The sequence below is a fragment of the Ascaphus truei genome, chromosome 1 (genome assembly GCF_040206685.1).
Source record: "Ascaphus truei isolate aAscTru1 chromosome 1, aAscTru1.hap1, whole genome shotgun sequence".
Lineage (NCBI taxonomy): Eukaryota > Metazoa > Chordata > Amphibia > Anura > Ascaphidae > Ascaphus > Ascaphus truei.
The window spans coordinates 352,675,311-352,695,459 of NC_134483.1; the positions used below are offsets into that span (position 1 = coordinate 352,675,311).

General features: G+C 38.0%; 1 protein-coding gene across 2 annotated transcripts; it reads left to right on the plus strand.

Moving 5' to 3' along the window:
* The first annotated feature begins 504 nt into the window (after positions 1 to 504).
* TRMT10A (tRNA methyltransferase 10A) lies at positions 505 to 18,484 on the plus strand. Of its 2 annotated transcripts, none has more exons than XM_075609310.1 (8): positions 505 to 648; positions 1,342 to 1,591; positions 5,424 to 5,586; positions 5,726 to 5,797; positions 7,094 to 7,168; positions 15,035 to 15,184; positions 16,263 to 16,368; positions 17,044 to 18,484. In XM_075609310.1, exons 2-8 carry the CDS (start codon positions 1,386 to 1,388, stop codon positions 17,241 to 17,243), a joined length of 972 nt encoding a protein of 323 aa, XP_075465425.1. In that variant the 5' UTR covers positions 505 to 648; positions 1,342 to 1,385; the 3' UTR covers positions 17,244 to 18,484. The 2 variants fall into 2 exon arrangements, with proteins under 2 accessions (XP_075465425.1, XP_075465416.1); XM_075609301.1 differs by lacking the exon at positions 505 to 648 and adding an exon at positions 728 to 856.
* Positions 18,485 to 20,149: the final 1,665 nt, after the last annotated feature.

A 20,149-nucleotide genomic window follows, 5' to 3' on the forward strand; every position in this document is an offset into this window, starting at 1 on the left:
TCCAATCATTCAACCAACTGCAATACTACATACAATTATCCATCCAACAGCAATAATACATACAGTTATCCAGCCAAAAGCAATAATATATTCAATAATCCCACAGCAGTAATATATACAATCGCACATCCAGCAGCAATATTACATACAATTAAACAGCCAACAGCAAATACATACATATAGAAGCGTAGTGAGTTAAATATATACAGTCCTGAATATTGTGGTGGGGACAAATGGAAAGGATGAACTTTTTTGAAAAATGTAATACTGTATTAAAGTCCACAGACTTCTCAATTGAGAACATGAATTGAGAGTTTGATAGAATACATTTGATTGTAGTAAGTGAAACTACATTGCATTCTGATAATCCATTGATGTTGGAATTAGAACGGTATACTTTCTGGCAGCAGGCAACTCTACCCCTACTCTAATTCACTAAGACCTTGCCCATATCAAAGATGGCCGCAGCGAAACATTCCTACTGTACTACTCTAAACATGGGCGCCGGTGACGTCAGCAGAGCGCCTGGATAGCTTGTGTGATTCGAGTTTGAAGTGTTCCAGAATGCGCGTTGTGTGTGATTACGGTGGAAGCAGAGAACGTTCGGAGGCACGAGGAGCGGTTTCTACTCACTCACCGCAACAGACAGTAAGCACCGAGTTCTTAGGTGACGTCTTCTCATGAATGCTGACGGAGACAGACCTGGCAGCCCGTGCATGCAGTGTACACGCTGCTGGCGTCATGCCTTCATCAGTATGGCGTGCGGCTTAGGGATAGTGCATGTACTGTATGCGGAGTCCTTTAAGTTCAAACACACCTGCAGTTCCATGTGTTCGGGGTGACCAACTTCCAGGGGGTATTAATCAAACCATTTCAATGTAGCCAGTAACTGGAGGGAAAATGGGCAGGACTGTAACATAGACCTTAGCTGCCATTGTTTCCATGCCTATATTCAATACAGTGAGAAGCTGGGTGATGTATTATTAACCAATGTTTTAACTTCCTTTCTAGAGAATGTAAGTTGATACATTAACTATGGGTCACCTCATTTCAGATTGTATTGACATTGTGTGTGTTTCTCTGTTTTTGTTAATATTTGCGTGAGCCTTCTTGATCTCAATATGGCTTTTTATGGTATTAAGACATTGCCCTAATTATTACTCTGCATTTAACAATTTATAGAAGGGTTTGAAATGTTGTGCATTGTGTAGTATCTATGCAACACCTCTGAATGCCTCTTGTGTGTCACGGAAAAGCAGTCAAAGAATCTGAAAACTACAATTTTGTGTATATATAATTTTTTCTTCATATTACACTTACAGTTGTCGTTTTGCATTATAGTTTATAGGTCTTTTACAATTGGACCATATCACCAGAGAGTAACCATGTCATCAGAGGTTATAGTGGAGCACAACAAGTGTATCCGAGAATCCACGAAAGAAGAAAATATAACATTAAACAACGCTGGGAATGATGAACTGACAAAAGAAACCCTCGAGAGGGATTTTAGAACACAGGAAGTTATGTCAAAGAGACAGATGAAGAAACTGTTAAAGCAAAAACAGTGGGATGACCAGAGAGAACTCAGAAAGTATGTATAAAATATACATTTTTGATATCTAGTTCATTATCAGGGAGCCTGTTTGTTCTTGTTCTGTACATAATATTTAGGCCTTTCATTTATTTAATTTGTACACAATTTATGCCTTGTTAATAGAGAACCGTACAACCCTCAAAAAGCCACACCAAACTTTTCATATCTGTCTGTAAACTCGTATAGTTGACATCTCTAAACTCATTGTAACCTTCCACGTGTTTTGTTTATTTATAAAATGTTTTACCAGGAAGTAATACATTGAGAATTTCCTCTCGTTTTCAAGTATGTCCTGTGAACAGAGTTATAACAATACATGGTTACAGTAAAAGAACAGGGTTATACAGTAATTCACGTACATTTCATGGACAGTTAGTTGGAAAATTGGGTGCAAGGGATAAAGGAGTTGGAGAGGTTCAGATTGAAATACAGCAATTTTAACACCAACAAACATCAGCAAAATGCTCTCACCCTTTGGCTGCCCTTCAGCTGTATGTGTATCAACATACCAAGAATATTAAATACACTTTGTTTTTTTGCCATACTGTATTTAAAAATAAAAATACTATGCAACCGTGCTTAGTCACTGGATATATTGTAATAAATACAGCCTCTGTGTTTCAGATTCTTTTTGGAGAAGCGTGGTGATATAGAACATGCCCAAGAGAATATTAAAATATTGTATTAATGTAAAGAAATCAAACTGCTGTTACAGTATATAGTAATCATAAAATGACAAGTTGTGTAAGTACACTAGATATATCACCAGCAGTACTGGGAAGCTGTGACAGGTTCTACTCATCCTCCTGCCGGTGATCTTGAAGCCTCCTCCTCCTTGTAGCTTGTTAGATCTTTTTCCCCTTCATCTCCTCCTTGCTAGTCCTTTACATTATTTTTTATACTTTTCAGCTCCATTTAGTAAAATCGTCTTGAAAACTGATTTATTTTATTTATTTATTTATAAAATATTTTACCAGGAAGTAATACATTGAGAGTTACCTCTCGTTTTCAAGTATGTCCTGGGCACAGAGTAAAACAAATAATACATGGTTACAAATACAGTTACATAAATGAACAGGGTATACATTATATACAAGACATTGCGTGCACAGTTAAAGAAAATATATATTATGGGCGTATGAAACAGTTACAGACCAGATTAAAATGCGAGACAGCCTTAGATTTGAAAGAACTTAAACTGGTGGTGGATGTGAGAGTCTCTGGTAGGTTGTTCCAGTTTTGGGGTGCACGGTAGGCGAAGGAGGAACGTCCGGATACTTTGTTGGGCCTTTGGACCATGAACAGTCTTTTGGAGTCTGATCTCAGGTGATAGGTACTGCATGTGGTGGGGGTGAGGAGCTTGTACAGATAGCTAGGTAGCTTGCCCATGAAGAATTTAAAGGCAAGACAGGAAAGGTGAACTTTGCGCCTAGACTCTAGTGATGACCAATCTAGTTCTTTGAGCATATCGCAGTGATGTGTGTTGTAGTTGCATTGGAGAACAAAACGACAAATTGTATTGTAGAGGGTGTCAAGTTTGCTAAGGTGGGTTTGAGGTGCTGAGCCGTATACTATGTCTCCATAGTCAATAATTGGCATTAGCATCTGCTGTGCGATACGCTTTCTGACCAGGAGACTTAGGGAGGATTTGTTCCTGTAAAGTGCCCCTAGGTTGGCATATGTCTTGGTTGTCAGGATATCGATGTGCATCCCGAATGTTAAGTGGGAGTCAAACCATAAGCCCAGGTATTTAAAACTTTGACGTCGGGTATTCTTGATGTGTGTAGACTTACTTCACTGTGTGTGTGTGTGTGTGTGTGTAGACTTACCTGACTGTGTGGGCCTGAGTGTACAAAATATATATATATATATATATATATATATATATATATGAAATGTATATAGGTGTGCATGGGCCCTTGTGCTAAATAACAAGCATAGAAGGTCATGGATAACTTTCATCTTTATTTTATTGGACCATGTTGAATATTTAAGTTATAGTGCAGAACTGACCAATTGTATAGTGCAATTTTACCTAAATTTCACCTAAAACAAAAACGTACAGTTAAGGTCACCTTAAATAGTAAGTTGACAGTGCAGTTGTCTCCTGATTATCACTGATCATAAGCGTTATCAATTAAAGCAGGTCTCCTGGGGAAACTTTTTTTTTTTTTTTAATAGGTTTGAAGCAGGGGTTCTCCTGAATTGAACCGCAAAGATTTTAGCTTGAGACCCCCTGCTTCCTGAGATATACAGTATGCCTCGAAAGGGGGTTCCCATAGCTGCTCTGGCTGGGCTTGTTTGAGCTAACATAATGGCGACTTAAATACCCAACGTCCTGCGGCCAATAGGAAGCTGTGACGTCATCCCTTGCGGCTTCTTATTGGCAAACATGACGAGTAAACAGCAGAGAGATCCTGGCACCCCATATGGAGGTAAATATCTCGAGAAGCAGGGAATCCCCGGAACTGAGATCAACGCAGTTCAGCTCCGGAGAACCTCTGCTTAAAACCTATTAGAAATAAATAAATGGTCCCCAAAAGTGCTGCTTTGAGTAGTGCACAGAATAATATTTACAAAAGGTTTGTGTACAAAAGAAATAAAATATGCATTGTTTCTACTGTACTATTATTATTTTGCTACATCAAGTCAGTATACTTTGAGAGCACTGCATACATAGTTGATATCACATAAATAAAACAGATACATTGTATACATTTTAGTTATATTAGTGGTTTTAGAAGATTTTATCTTTTTTTTTTTGTCAGATAAATTACTTTAATACAGCTCAACCCCCTTATAACTCTGTGCTTGGGGCCCAAAGAATCACATAGTGTTATAAGCGGATCGCGTTAGAAATAATGTACAATTGTATGCATTGTACAAGAAAGTATTTCAGATACCAATAATCGTGTTGTAAAGTATTCATAAATATGAAAATTGGGAGCCACGCTTGCATCGCGTTATAAGCGGATTCGCGTTGTAATGGATCGCGTTATAATGGGGTTGAGTTGTATTCAAAACCAGCATACATTTTAAGCAAAGTAATTATTTCAGTCTTTCAAATCTTTCCTTGTACTAACTCAAACTAAATATAGCAACCAGGTTAATGCATTTCATATACATTTTAATAAGTACACTTGCCACAAGTAGTTTTTCTTATGCAAATTCACAAAATATTTGTAGAGCTGAAGGAGTATCTCCGTGCTAGTTCCTGTGTATCCTTGTGCATGTCCCTATGCCTCAGGCACCTGAATGACATTGTAAGATGTACAGCACATGGGGCTTGTGGCTGCGAAGTGCTATATAAAACAAATATATGAAATCATGGCAAAAACTATTATTGCAAGAGAGTAGTCGAGCACACCAAACAAAAGATGCAAAAAGATTGCCTGTAGCACCCACCCATATTCAGTTGGGGTATCCCAAGTTGCATATATCCTGATTTTTGGTATTTAGTTTTTAGAACTATTATTGCAAATCACCCAGGGTATTTTGAAATGGGCAGTGGTTGTGAAATACTCTAATGGACAGTCTACATTTAAAAATGTAAACCTTGTATAATATTTGACTTAATGTAACTAATATTTTCTAATGTAATGCCAATACAAAAGAAAGGTCAAAGTTGAAGGCGGAGACCCATAACTCTGCATTTCTCATTTAAGGGCAATACCTTTTTGACATGTGTTTTTTTTTAATTTTATGAATTTACAATAAATTGCTGGCAGCACAATGTCAGGTTAATTCCTGAAATATTAATATTGTTGACCTTGATATAAAATGGAAGAAAAAAAATGTCAACAGCAACTGTACTGCCTTCCGACTTTAGGCAGAAGCGAAAAGAAAAGAGGCAAAAGAGGAAACAGGAGCGACAGACTCAGGTGGAGCAAAATACAGATGGTAACACCAGAAAACTAATCCGCAGGGAGATTCAGCCAAGCACCCTTAGACTGCTTATAGACTGCAGCTTTGATAGCTTGATGGCATTGAAGGTGAGCCATGTTCCTATAACTAAAGCCACTTTGTGCTGCAACTGTATGAAAATTATTTTGAACAGTCAAGAAATAAATTAAAACTGACAACTGCTCCCCTTTTCTTTTATTTATTCCCTCCCCCCTGTTTCTAATCTAGGATGTTAAAAAGCTAAACAAGCAAATTCAAAGATGTTATGCAGAAAATCGTCGGGCAATACACCCTGTTCAGGTGATTTGGATGCATGCTGGGCTGTGTGGGAATTGCTTTAGAAATGAAGGTTCAAAGTGGTCGCGTAGTATAAATCATCAGAGCACAAACTCTGAAGATACTGCATTGTGTGACACATCAGTGGAACGGGATGTGCTATAGATGCAGACAACTGGGAAAGGACCATAAGACATACTCCTTCGTGAGGCTTGAGTGAGATTCCTTACTGCTGATTACTGAATTGTTCTGCAGGAGGAAGTATTGCCGTAATATGTTAAGTATGATGCTGGTTGCTGAATATTTGTATGCAACCATAATTTCTCTAACCACTCTGAGGTTAACTCCTAAGCGTTACAATCTCTTGCTGGCTCTTCTTGCAACAGGTTATTATGCAGACATTGACTAGATTGTACCTGTGTGCTTTTTTCAGGGTTATAATCTGCAACAGTTTTTCCTCCCCATTTAAAGTAGCGTGCATTCTTTGATCTTGTATTTTGCTACAGGGAATTTGGCAAAACATTAAATATTACACGCAATCAATGGGCAGATACATTTGGCCAACTACTTACTGTATTATCTAATGCAGTGTTTCATACGCCTTCAGCAGAGCACTTTGAGCCTTATTCTATATCCACAGAAGCGTCCGTTTTCAGATGAAATTCCCCATTGACTTCAATAGGTGAATTTTGACTGGATTGGCCACTTGGGGTATTTAGAAAAGGCCCTGTTTGCGCAATGTTACATGACGCTGTGGCCCAGATCCACAAACAGTTCGCTTCACTTCTTATGAATGGGAGTAAAAGTATTCTAAAGCTTAGCACCCTTTTGTCGATCTGTGTGTGCAATGTTACATGACACTGTTGGGATCACACACTTTTAAGGCGTTTGTCACATCACTTTTATTTTTTAAATGAAAGGCTTCTAGTGTGTATAAAAATACAGGGAAAACAGGAAACCTCTCTAAATTGTCATCTTCCAGCTTTTCATTAACATTGATAAGAGTTTTTATATCTTCTCATTGATTTACATGGAGGGGTGCAAGTATTGTGAGCTGGAATAAGAAAAACAGTTCTCGTATAGTATAATTGGTTATTCATTAAAAGTTAAGATGTCGAATTGTATATATCTTATCAACAGAAATCGGTTACTAAACTGTGTGAGGAGTCCAGGTGCTGAGTTTGATTTAGCCAGTATGTCCAAAAACAGAATTAGTAGGAAAAATAAGATTTGTGTAGCTGAAAATGTAACCACACCAGGTAAATAAGTTGTATAGTTATGGGACTGTAATAGTAACAGCTCTGTTTTGTTTCTTCTAAGCTGTATTTAACTAGTCATGGTGGGCAGTTGAAAAGTAACATGGACGAATATGACAAAGGATGGACCAATTGGAAGGTAAATGACTAATGTAATGTACATGTTAATCTACTTTAAACCCAAAATGTAATTACAATATAAGGTCAAATAGATGATCTGAAGCTGCAATGCTATTGGTAATGTCAGGATGCAAACAGTCAGCCATCAGTAAATAAACATTCAAGAAATTCCTTTTTTCGCACAGTGTCTGTCATATTTTGAGTATTTCGAGCAACAACGATCACCCCCTTTTTGATGCAAAACATGCATTCTTTTATTAGGTTTTCAATATGTGATTGAAAAAAGATCAGAGAGTAATGAAGCATAAGCTCTGATCATTTGTTTGGTTGTCTTCATATATAATGTAAACTCATTTGTCATGTTTTTAAAATTAAGAGTACATTAAAGCTGCAGTTCCAGCTCCCGTGTGTTTTTTTTTTGTTTGTTTTTTTTTTTTTTACTTCAATAGTTTCATGTGGGCAATCTCTACTTACCTAAAGAACTGCATAGCTGCCGGTCAATTCGTTCTCCGTCTATTGATCGGCGAAGTTTGGCAACATCTTTAAATATGGGGAATGTAAATGGTTGCTATAGGAACAAGCATGCTTGTTAAAATATAATACAAGAAAATTGGTCTTTCAAAGTTGTTTTTTTTTTTTTTTTTAAACAGAAAATGCTAAAAGTATTTTTTCTTACTACAGAACTGATTTATTAAAAAAAAACACACATGCAGGATATTTCTTGAACTGCAGCTTTAATTATCGTTTATTTGTAAAAGCGCCAACATATTTTGCAGCATGATACAATGGGTAATTTGATTCCAAGAAAACCTGAAGACTGTGAGGCCTAAATTATGCCCCTTTGCTCAATATGCATTTTTTATGAGCAGGTTTGTTATGTAGCTATATGGAAAATAGCTGAAGCGCTCAAATGCAGGTATATCTCAAAATGATAATAAGCCAGACCACTGTACCAGGGTACTAACAATTGATATAGTACCTATTGTGTCATATAATGGGTACTATCCTCCTGAAGACAGGTGGTGTGTGGTGCAACCCACTCACATCTGTCTCATCGGCAGGTTCCCCTGAAAAATATGCAAATACTCACATCCTGGTAGGGCAGGCAGGCAGGCTGTGCAGCTACTCAATGCAATACAGGGAAAAGGGAGACCAAAAAGCGCACCAGCACAAACGGAGCAGGAAGAAACCAGAACAAAAAAATTATTAAAAGGGCACTTTAATGTGGCAAAAGACCCATCCAATGCATTTCGAACGTCGCAGCGTTCTTTTTCAAGGATAAAACACAATGTGATAACATCCATTATATACCCTCTTACCTGTGGGCCATTTCGCGCCAAAAATCAGAACCTGATGACGTCATAACAGAGCGACTCAGTGCCGATCTAAGGGCAAAAGGAAGTACCAAAGGCAGTGTGGCCATCTTGGATGTGGGCAAACATAGGAACACAATAACAAAGCTTTATTGACCATTCCAGCAGAACAAAATACATTGCTGCTAACTGGACAAGCATATTTAAACGAAATAAAGCTATATTAAACTAAACTAATGCTTAATAAAGGGTACTATTATATCAAGGAAAAACATGAACAAGGTGGATTAAAAAACTAGCTGTGTTGCAACTAAGTTATATACAAAAAAAAGTTAAAAATAAAAACCTCTAGACATGATTAAAAAAAATGTGCAAGAAAAGTAAATTTAAAGACATATTACACATACATACTGCATAACACAGATTGTGTACCTACATCATAGGAACCAGGGAAATACAACCATTATAAAATATGAAGTATTATCCACAAGATACATCAAAGAACAATTTAAGCTTACATATTAGCATAATATTTGCATGATAAGGCATAGGTTCAAAGGTTATAATGACAAGAATATAATGTCCAATATAATGACAATTGTCTTATTTAATCTGTATTACCAACTAATTACACCATAATACGTCTATCACAAAAATGTTTACAAAAAATGTGTTAGTTGCCAGTCAATGTTCAAGCCCATAGGGAAGCGCGTTTGGAGAGTGAAGATCCAATACGCCTCCCTACGGTCCAGAAGGTTGATATGATCACCTCCTCTAGATTTAGAAATAACTGATTCAATCCCCAAAAAGGAAAAATTATTAATTCCTCCCTGACCACATTCAGTGAAATGTTTTGAGACTGGATGATTAGTGTCTCTCAATTTTATGAGCCTTAAATGCTCTAACATCCTGACCTTAAGGGCTCTAGTCGTCCTCCCCACATACCTCTTGCCACAACCACATGTTATTAGATAAATCACAAATTGACTTTTACAATTTATAAAACTGTTGATCTTAAATTCCTTATTTGGTAATATATTCACACCATGTGGCGGTGGCAAGGCAAACTGGAAAAAACTTTTGGCAGGCTTCATGTGTTTACATGCACTACAAGAGCCACATTTGAAGGAACCCCTAGTGATAAAAGTTTTTTTTGAGACCAGAAGATTTGAGTTTACTTGGTGAAACATGAGATCCAATTGTTCTCGCTCTACGATATACAAAAGTAGGACCAGAATCCACATATTTTTTAAGGACAGGGTCCATGGATAAGACATTCCAATGTTTTGAAATTATAGAGTTTACTTTTCCACTTTGTTTACTAAATTGTGAAATAAAAAGAGGACATTTGTTTTTTAATTCTGTCAGTCCATGTGAGTCCTGTTTAATACCAATTGTCTTAACATTGTTAGCAAGGCGAGAATCTCCAATTGGATGTGTGGGCAACAATGATGCTCTCTCTGTATGTAATGCATTTTCAAATGCAATTGCTAAATGTGATTTGGGGTATCCCCTTTCCAAAAATCTCCTTGTAAGCTCCTCAGACTGAGAAAGGAAACCACTCATAGTGGAACAATTCCTTCTCAGTCTGAGGAACTGTCCCCTTGGTATGGCCTTTATGACATGGGATGGGTGGCAGCTGTCCGCCCTAAGAAAGGTGTTCCTGGCATTTTGCTTCCTATAAACATCCGTTTGGATTTTTTTGTCTATGTCTACAAATAATTGTAGATCCAGAAATTCAATGTGATGGAAATGAAAATTTAATGTAAATCTTAGATTATAAGAATTATTATTAAGATAAGATACAAAAGTGTGAAGTGTAGTGACATCCCCCCTCCAAATAATAATTAGGTCGTCCACAAATCTTTTATAAAAAACAATATTGTGACGAAATAAATTAGTGCTCGAATAAATAAAAAGTGCTTCCCACCATCCCATAAATAAGTTCGCAAAAGAAGGAGCAAAACTTGTACCCATAGCAGTGCCAATAAGTTGCAAATAAAACTTACCATTAAATGTGAAAAAGTTGTGCGTGAGTAAAAAGTGTATAGCGTCCAAAATAAAAGCCGATTGAAAAATTGATATTTCTGGTATCTCAATAAATTGGCGGACCGCTGCCAAACCATGGTCATGTTGTATAACAGAATACAGAGAGGTAACATCAAGTGTTACCCACAGGTAATCATTACCCCATTTAACATTTTTGATCTGATCAAGAAGATCACCAGAGTCCCGTATAAATGAGGGCAATTTCCTAACAAATGGCTGAAGAAAACCATTAACATATCTTGACAGACCATCTCCCAAAGATCCAATACTAGAGACAATGGGACGACCTGGAGGGTCGACCAATGTCTTGTGGATCTTTGGGAGATGGTGGAAGATAGGAATAATGGGATGAGATGGAATAATGAATTTAACCTCGTCCTTCGAAAGAACTTCCATAATAACACCTGAGTCAACCAGTTCTACAAGGAACTCCAAGAATTGCGGTGTGGGGTCGGCGGATAGTACACGATAGGACCGGCCATCATCCAGTTGGCATAATGCCTCCCTGATGTAACCGTCTCTGCCCTGCACCACCACCGCACCCCCCTTGTCCGCACTCTTAATGACCAATGCAGAATTATTTTTCAAAGATTTTAAAGCTAAACGTTCACTTTGATTCAAATTGTCATGATCTATATAGGATAGGGAAAATCCCTGAGCTAGAAGACGAAGGTCTCTTATAACCAGATTTTCAAACATAGTCAGAAATTGACCCTTGACATGAGTGGGGTAGAACACAGAACTCCTTTTTAGGCCTGAATTCCATTCAGAAAATGTAGGAATATTAACATCATCAACCGTCTGTTCAGATAAAAGATCATTCATATCTTGCAGGGTACAAAAATCATTAAATGTATGTAAAGCAATAGATACCGGAGGAACAGAGTCGGATGAGGGGACATCACTCTGGGTAGCAACCAAAATCCTTCCCTTTATTTCAAAAGGACACAAGAGAATCAGAAGAGGGAGGAGGGGGGGGAGGAGGAGGGGGCTACAGGTCCGCCTCCAAAAGGAAGAAGTTTTGAATGATATATCTAATGTTATAAATATTTCAGGAACTGCTCTCTCTCCTACAGAGTTGTCACTACTGGATAAAGGCCTAAAATTTTCACCTTCAATGAACTTTAATTTGTTTGAAACCACTATTGATGTGTATAAGTTTGTTCGGAAATTATCCTTGAAAAAGTTTTTTGACAATTTTATTCCAAATGTTACTAGGTCGACCGGAGATGAGGATTTAGATGGGGGGCCATCACACGCTACCCAGAGTGATGTCCCCTCATCCGACTCTGTTCCTCCGGTATCTATTGCTTTACATACATTTAATGATTTTTGTACCCTGCAAGATATGAATGATCTTTTATCTGAACAGACGGTTGATGATGTTAATATTCCTACATTTTCTGAATGGAATTCAGGCCTAAAAAGGAGTTCTGTGTTCTACCCCACTCATGTCAAGGGTCAATTTCTGACTATGTTTGAAAATCTGGTTATAAGAGACCTTCGTCTTCTAGCTCAGGGATTTTCCCTATCCTATATAGATCATGACAATTTGAATCAAAGTGAACGTTTAGCTTTAAAATCTTTGAAAAATAATTCTGCATTGGTCATTAAGAGTGCGGACAAGGGGGGTGCGGTGGTGGTGCAGGGCAGAGACGGTTACATCAGGGAGGCATTACGCCAACTGGATGATGGCCGGTCCTATCGTGTACTATCCGCCGACCCCACACCGCAATTCTTGGAGTTCCTTGTAGAACTGGTTGACTCAGGTGTTATTATGGAAGTTCTTTCGAAGGACGAGGTTAAATTCATTATTCCATCTCATCCCATTATTCCTATCTTCCACCATCTCCCAAAGATCCACAAGACATTGGTCGACCCTCCAGGTCGTCCCATTGTCTCTAGTATTGGATCTTTGGGAGATGGTCTGTCAAGATATGTTAATGGTTTTCTTCAGCCATTTGTTAGGAAATTGCCCTCATTTATATGGGACTCTGGTGATCTTCTTGATCAGATCAAAAATGTTAAATGGGGTAATGATTACCTGTGGGTAACACTTGATGTTACCTCTCTGTATTCTGTTATACAACATGACCATGGATTGGCAGCGGTCCGCCAATTTATTGAGATACCAGAAATATCAATTTTTCAATCGGCTTTTATTTTGGACGCTATACACTTTTTACTCACGCACAACTTTTTCACATTTAATGGTAAGTTTTATTTGCAACTTATTGGCACTGCTATGGGTACAAGTTTTGCTCCTTCTTTTGCGAACTTATTTATGGGATGGTGGGAAGCACTTTTTATTTATTCGAGCACTAATTTATTTCGTCACAATATTGTTTTTTATAAAAGATTTGTGGACGACCTAATTATTATTTGGAGGGGGGATGTCACTACACTTCACACTTTTGTATCTTATCTTAATAATAATTCTTATAATCTAAGATTTACATTAAATTTTCATTTCCATCACATTGAATTTCTGGATCTACAATTATTTGTAGACATAGACAAAAAAATCCAAACGGATGTTTATAGGAAGCAAAATGCCAGGAACACCTTTCTTAGGGCGGACAGCTGCCACCCATCCCATGTCATAAAGGCCATACCAAGGGGACAGTTCCTCAGACTGAGAAGGAATTGTTCCACTATGAGTGGTTTCCTTTCTCAGTCTGAGGAGCTTACAAGGAGATTTTTGGAAAGGGGATACCCCAAATCACATTTAGCAATTGCATTTGAAAATGCATTACATACAGAGAGAGCATCATTGTTGCCCACACATCCAATTGGAGATTCTCGCCTTGCTAACAATGTTAAGACAATTGGTATTAAACAGGACTCACATGGACTGACAGAATTAAAAAACAAATGTCCTCTTTTTATTTCACAATTTAGTAAACAAAGTGGAAAAGTAAACTCTATAATTTCAAAACATTGGAATGTCTTATCCATGGACCCTGTCCTTAAAAAATATGTGGATTCTGGTCCTACTTTTGTATATCGTAGAGCGAGAACAATTGGATCTCATGTTTCACCAAGTGAACTCAAATCTTCTGGTCTCAAAAAACTTTTATCACTAGGGGTTCCTTCAAATGTGGCTCTTGTAGTGCATGTAAACACATGAAGCCTGCCAAAAGTTTTTTCCAGTTTGCCTTGCCACCGCCACATGGTGTGAATATATTACCAAATAAGGAATTTAAGATTAACAGTTTTATAAATTGTAAAAGTCAATTTGTGATTTATCTAATAACATGTGGTTGTGGCAAGAGGTATGTGGGGAGGACGACTAGAGCCCTTAAGGTCAGGATGTTAGAGCATTTAAGGCTCATAAAATTGAGAGACACTAATCATCCAGTCTCAAAACATTTCACTGAATGTGGTCAGGGAGGAATTAATAATTTTTCCTTTTTGGGGATTGAATCAGTTATTTCTAAATCTAGAGGAGGTGATCATATCAACCTTCTGGACCGTAGGGAGGCGTATTGGATCTTCACTCTCCAAACGCGCTTCCCTATGGGCTTGAACATTGACTGGCAACTAACACATTTTTTGTAAACATTTTTGTGATAGACGTATTATGGTGTAATTAGTTGGTAATACAGATTAAATAAGACAATTGTCATTATATTGGACATTATATTCTTGTCATTATAACCTTTGAACCTATGCCTTATCATGCAAATATTATGCTAATATGTAAGCTTAAATTGTTCTTTGATGTATCTTGTGGATAATACTTCATATTTTATAATGGTTGTATTTCCCTGGTTCCTATGATGTAGGTACACAATCTGTGTTATGCAGTATGTATGTGTAATATGTCTTTAAATTTACTTTTCTTGCACATTTTTTTTAATCATGTCTAGAGGTTTTTATTTTTAACTTTTTTTTGTATATAACTTAGTTGCAACACAGCTAGTTTTTTAATCCACCTTGTTCATGTTTTTCCTTGATATAATAGTACCCTTTATTAAGCATTAGTTTAGTTTAATATAGCTTTATTTCGTTTAAATATGCTTGTCCAGTTAGCAGCAATGTATTTTGTTCTGCTGGAATGGTCAATAAAGCTTTGTTATTGTGTTCCTATGTTTGCCCACATCCAAAATGGCCACACTGCCTTTGGTACTTCCTTTTGCCCTTAGATCGGCACTGAGTCGCTCTGTTATGACGTCATCAGGTTCTGATTTTTGGCGCGAAATGGCCCACAGGTAAGAGGGTATATAATGGATGTTATCACATTGTGTTTTATCCTTGAAAAAGAACGCTGCGACGTTCGAAATGCATTGGATGGGTCTTTTGCCACATTAAAGTGCCCTTTTAATAATTTTTTTGTTCTGGTTTCTTCCTGCTCCGTTTGTGCTGGTGCGCTTTTTGGTCTCCCTTTTCCCTGTATTGTTATGTAGCTATACAATCACACAAGATCACAAACTAGAGCTTGAGCGGTTCACATAATTGTATTGCTGCACAGGATGCTAAAATTCAGGCAGATTAACACAATTCTATATTTGCCATTTGAGGATATCCATATCAAATCGGAGCACTACACAGATCTCATGAAGACTGAAGATCTAGTTTACCTTACATCTGACTCCCCTGACGTGCTCAGTGAACTTGACGAGACCAAAGCTTATATTATTGGAGGCCTGGTAGATCACAATCACCACAAGGTATAGTAAACATTCACGACGTTCCATTCTGTTTTGGTCACTGTCTGTTGCACGTACATAGGGCCAGTATTTGTGCGCGGGGCCTCTTGCCAGTATTTGTGCGCGGGGCCTCTTGCCAGTATTTGTGAGCGGGGCCTCTTGCCAGTATTTGTGCGCGGGGCCTCTTGCCAGTATTTGTGCGCGGGGCCTCTTGCCAGTATTTGTGCGCGGGGCCTCTTGCCCATCTTCATGTCATGGGGGCGTCGTGACTTTGTGTGGTAGCAGGAGATGCCGGCACTTGGAGTGAGTTAACTTCACCACCACAACATTTAAACTGATTGCGGAATTTGTCCTGGGGGAGAGTGCGGGACCAGGTATGTTCGCACCAATTGTACCGCCATCAAGCCGGCCTTGCGATGTGCAGTGGAATATGGCTGAAATCCTCCACACAATTGACTTTTAGGAAATGTCCCTTTTATTGTTGTGAACATATAACCTGGCAGAAATTTTAATAGAAAAATACAGTTTCTGTTTTGCTTGACTTGGTTCTTTTTTTTTTTTTTTTTTTCCACACCAGAACTACATTCCTGATAAATGGTCTATGTCGTTGTATTCAAACAAGATTGCTCATGGGAATTTCTCTCAGCCGGCACACAGTTTAAATTCTAGCTGGGGGGGGGGAAGTATTTAAGTTTCTAGTGTCAGCCATACTCGCATGCGAGGAAGATATGTTTTGCTAAAGCTTTTACAGTAGGTCCTGACGATTGAATATAATAGATCTGCGGCATCTTGTTGGAAAATTCCAAATTTATCAAAGATTGGCACTTTTTATCTCCCAATCACGACAGTTGCTGTCCGTGCTGACGAGGAGGTAAAAATGGTGCCAATCTATCTTCCCTTATTGATTGGGCCGGAACTAAAGGCATATATGGACTAGTAGAGCAGTGTATCGTCTGTAGGTCATGATTTACGCAATGTAAAAATAAGTGGTGTTGGCTTGCAAGCATGCAATGTCACAGCGAGTGCAATAACCTTGGCTACATTTGTGTACATATATCTATATATCATGTGATGGGAAATGTTTTACTGTATGTTACAGGGGATCACATACAATCAGGCGCTGGATCTTGGAATCGGTCACGCACAGCTGCCCCTCGGAAGCTTCGTGAAAATGAATAGTCGCAAAGTATTGGCAGTAAATCACGGTGAGTCGAGTAGCAAAACTGTTTTAACTATTCAATGGCAGTCTAAACACTATATAGGTTCCACATTAAGAAATATACGTCTACACTGGTCTAGGTATACAGATTGAATCTAGTGTAAGCTTATTATCATCCTTAGCTGCCTCCTGACTGGAGGGGAAATGATATAATTGATTTGTCATGTCGTTAATGACACTAGATTGAAATCCATTGAGATTCTTTGCTAATCACTCTAGCAAAAAATAAAAGGCCGCCAATGGTGACTGGACATTTCTGCTGCAGGTCCATGCAGTCAGACACCTGGTTTGCCATGACATCTGTGTCTTCAAATCATTTAAAAAAACACAGAATCCTGCACAATACAGGCATATTTTATGTCATGATTTGGAGGAGACCTTTAAAAACACAACTTTTAATTTACAGCATTAAAAAGATGGTGGCAAAAAGCAGGAGGTGGAACGACTGAGAGCACCACAATGTTGGGGAGGGGGGAGGGTCTTGCTTTTTCCTAAGGTGCACATATGTGTTCTATTAGGGATGTTAAACTTTTTAATGGTACAGTTAATTAACTTAATAGTTGATTTCAGGCTGTTGGAGTTTTCATGTGTTTTGTTCCAACAGTTCCTGGAAAAATACAAACAAATCATAAATCCACCGCTGTCCCATTTTGTGTTGCAGTTTTCGAGATCATGCTAGCCTATCTGGAGAAGAGAGATTGGAAGGAAGCTTTTTTCAGCGTGCTACCTCAGCGTAAGGGAGCAGTACCCCTGTGTGATGCCCATGAGGACATATTACCTGTACAAGTGGATGGGGAAGACTTGGACAGTGACTCAAGCTTCGATGAAGATGTCACAAGTCAGAATAAAAAGGGGAAATGAAAATCCCTGGGATTTTGGAAATATTCTTTTTTTTTTTTTTTTTTTTAATGGGCATAGCAGTGTTCAGACAAGATTGCATATTACAATCCTGCTGAAGAATACTGAACTTTTAATTATTTTTTTTATATAGACACTTTTGCTCTACAATGTTTTGTAAAAAAAAAAAAAAACTTCTACCAGCAAAGAAATAAACACTGCTATAGACCAACACTGTTTATATTGAGGTTCCTCAATTGAAAAGTAAGAAAAACATTTTGTAAGTGAAAATCTTGTTGGACATTCTGTTCGGTACTTTGAATGAGTAAACTTACATAGCCAAAGCGCTGAATGTAATAGGGGAAATCACAAAGTGCTTTACAAAGACATGAGATCTCTAAGTGGAGTGATTTCTACATATCTAAACTTTGTGTTTTCACTATTTCATTTCCACTTTGATACTAAATCTCCTAATTTGATGGTTGGGAAGAATGTTTTTTTTATTTTGTCCTCCTTTTATGAATCTGCAGAAATATTTTTTATGCAATTTCAGTTGTTAAAATATACAACCCAAACTTTATTAAAAACATTGAACTGTTTTCTCTTTAAATAATGAAATGATCAAATCGGTACTGCACATTTAATCAAAGCTTAACGAGCAGTAGATTTTAAAAGTTTGATCTCTTAATTAATAGAACGAGCCACACCCACATAATCACCTTCAGCCCATGTCGATCCACTGCTGGTTTAAACCCTCCCCACGGATCTTCCAGGTACTGCGGTTGCAAGCCTCCCCACACTACTCCAACAAACGTTCTCATTTCATCTGCTCATCTTACTTTTGGTCGTCTTGGTCCTTTAATTGCACTTGGAATTCAGTTCAGTAGCCTCTTTGTTCAGCGATGGTCATTTCTTATTGCGATTGGCTCACTGCCATTTCATTTCTTCACCCTTGTCAGACACTCGTTTAGTTTCAAACCCACTCATTATTTTTCCTCTCTTGGGGTAATACCCAGCATACATCTCTCCATACTTCGTTAATCCATTTATTTTTAAATGTTTTTTTATTGTGTTCAAGCATTTTATGAACATTGACAGAAAAAATGTAATACATTGTAGTACCAAATCAAAATGCATTTATACAAATACATTAAAAATGTCTGGTCAGTAAATACAATTTGTACCATCTATGAAAATCTCTTTGAAGAAGAGAAAAACGAAGAAAACAAAAATAAAAAATATAATCCGGAGGGATACATAATGAAGGGTCAGTCGAGGAGACTCTAAGCTGTCATTATTTGTCACACAATACAAGGGTTCAACCATTGCCATGAAAATTCAACCATGGGGTCCAGATCAATTAAAACTTTTTGGTGGAGTCTCTTATTAAGTGGGTAAGTTTCTCTATTTGCATCAGGTCACATGCATTTTTAGGAGAATGTCTAAGGATGTGGCTTCTTTTGTGTGTGTTGCAGAAAGCTTACAATGTATCACTAGCAGCTTTTGAGAAATGTATGAGAAGTTTAAAATGATTATATATGGTCATCACCTGTGGGGGTTTGCCTAACAGGAAAAGATAGGGATCTAGTGGGATGTCTGTCCCCAAACTGTCTGAAAAAGGTTTTTAAAGGTTTTCAGTTCAATATTTAGTAATGATGGGACATGACCACCATATGTGTACCAGTATGTCCACAATTCCTCCAACAGAGACCTGATGCCACAGGATACATCCTCCTCAATCTAGATGGGGTAATGTGTGTAGATATAGACTTGTTTTTTTTTTTTGTTTTTTTTAAATAAAGCTTGCGTCCATATCTGCACCCACTTAGCAGTTGCCAACTCCATCCCCAGATCTCTCCCAATTGCTGACAATCTGGTTTAGTGGAGTTGTGAGCCACCTGTAAATCGATGAATGTCCATGGCCCAGTCCCCAACGCAATTCAAATAAAAGGTCTCAAACTGAGTCGTTTCCATACCATCACTTCCCTCCGATATAACCGATTTGTGTGAAGTGTCTTAATTGTAAATATCTCTAATGTTCTTCCTTATCCAGTTTATATTTAATTTGGAAAGAGGTTACAGACCTCTGAGATCATGTCAAGTACTCTACATATATTATGAGTTTTTCACGATGGGAAGGAATTTACTTGGAGTCCTGGTGGGAATAGTGGATTGCTAAACAGTGGGCTCAGTACAGAGGGGTATGTAGTAGTAGACCATTTATCCCATATATGTAAGATGTTGCTGATTTTAAGGGGCTTATATTATATTATGAATTTGGGGTCTGTTTCTTGGAAAACCATGGCAAAGGTGCAACCCCTGTCCGACTCTGTTTGAACCCAGTGCTTCAGTTGTGCCCTCGCATACCACAGCACATTGCCGTCAACATGTTGCCTGATAGTAATCCTCCTTTGTAGTGGGGAGCATGTAATCGTCAAGTAGAAAAAAGACAGAAAAAAAAATCTAGGAATTACTTCACTAACGTGTAAATCCCTCAGCTCTGCCATCATGGACGTTCTCACACACTGTCTAAAGAAGTCACTTTGTTTTGTTTTTTTGGTTACCATTCATTTTCCTTTCAATTTCTAACAGCATTTATGGGTGACCGAGGCACTCTTATGAGTGGAACTTCAGCATAGTATGCCCTTTGATTCAAATGAAGTCCCTTATTTTGAGCATTTTATGCACCTGCGATCAGAGCTGACTTTGTCAGCTTCTACTGTCATTCACGCCACGTGCTCCCCGGAGAACACGTTACTTAATGTTCCCTATGTGCTTCTGTATGCGTAAAAGTGAGGTCTCATCGTCTGTCCTAAATACAGGAGCCCACAGGGGCACTCCAAAAGATAAACCACAAAGGTTATTTTGCAGTTCAAATATTGTATCGCTGTATAACTTTCACCTGCAATGCGTGATATGAAGTTAAATTT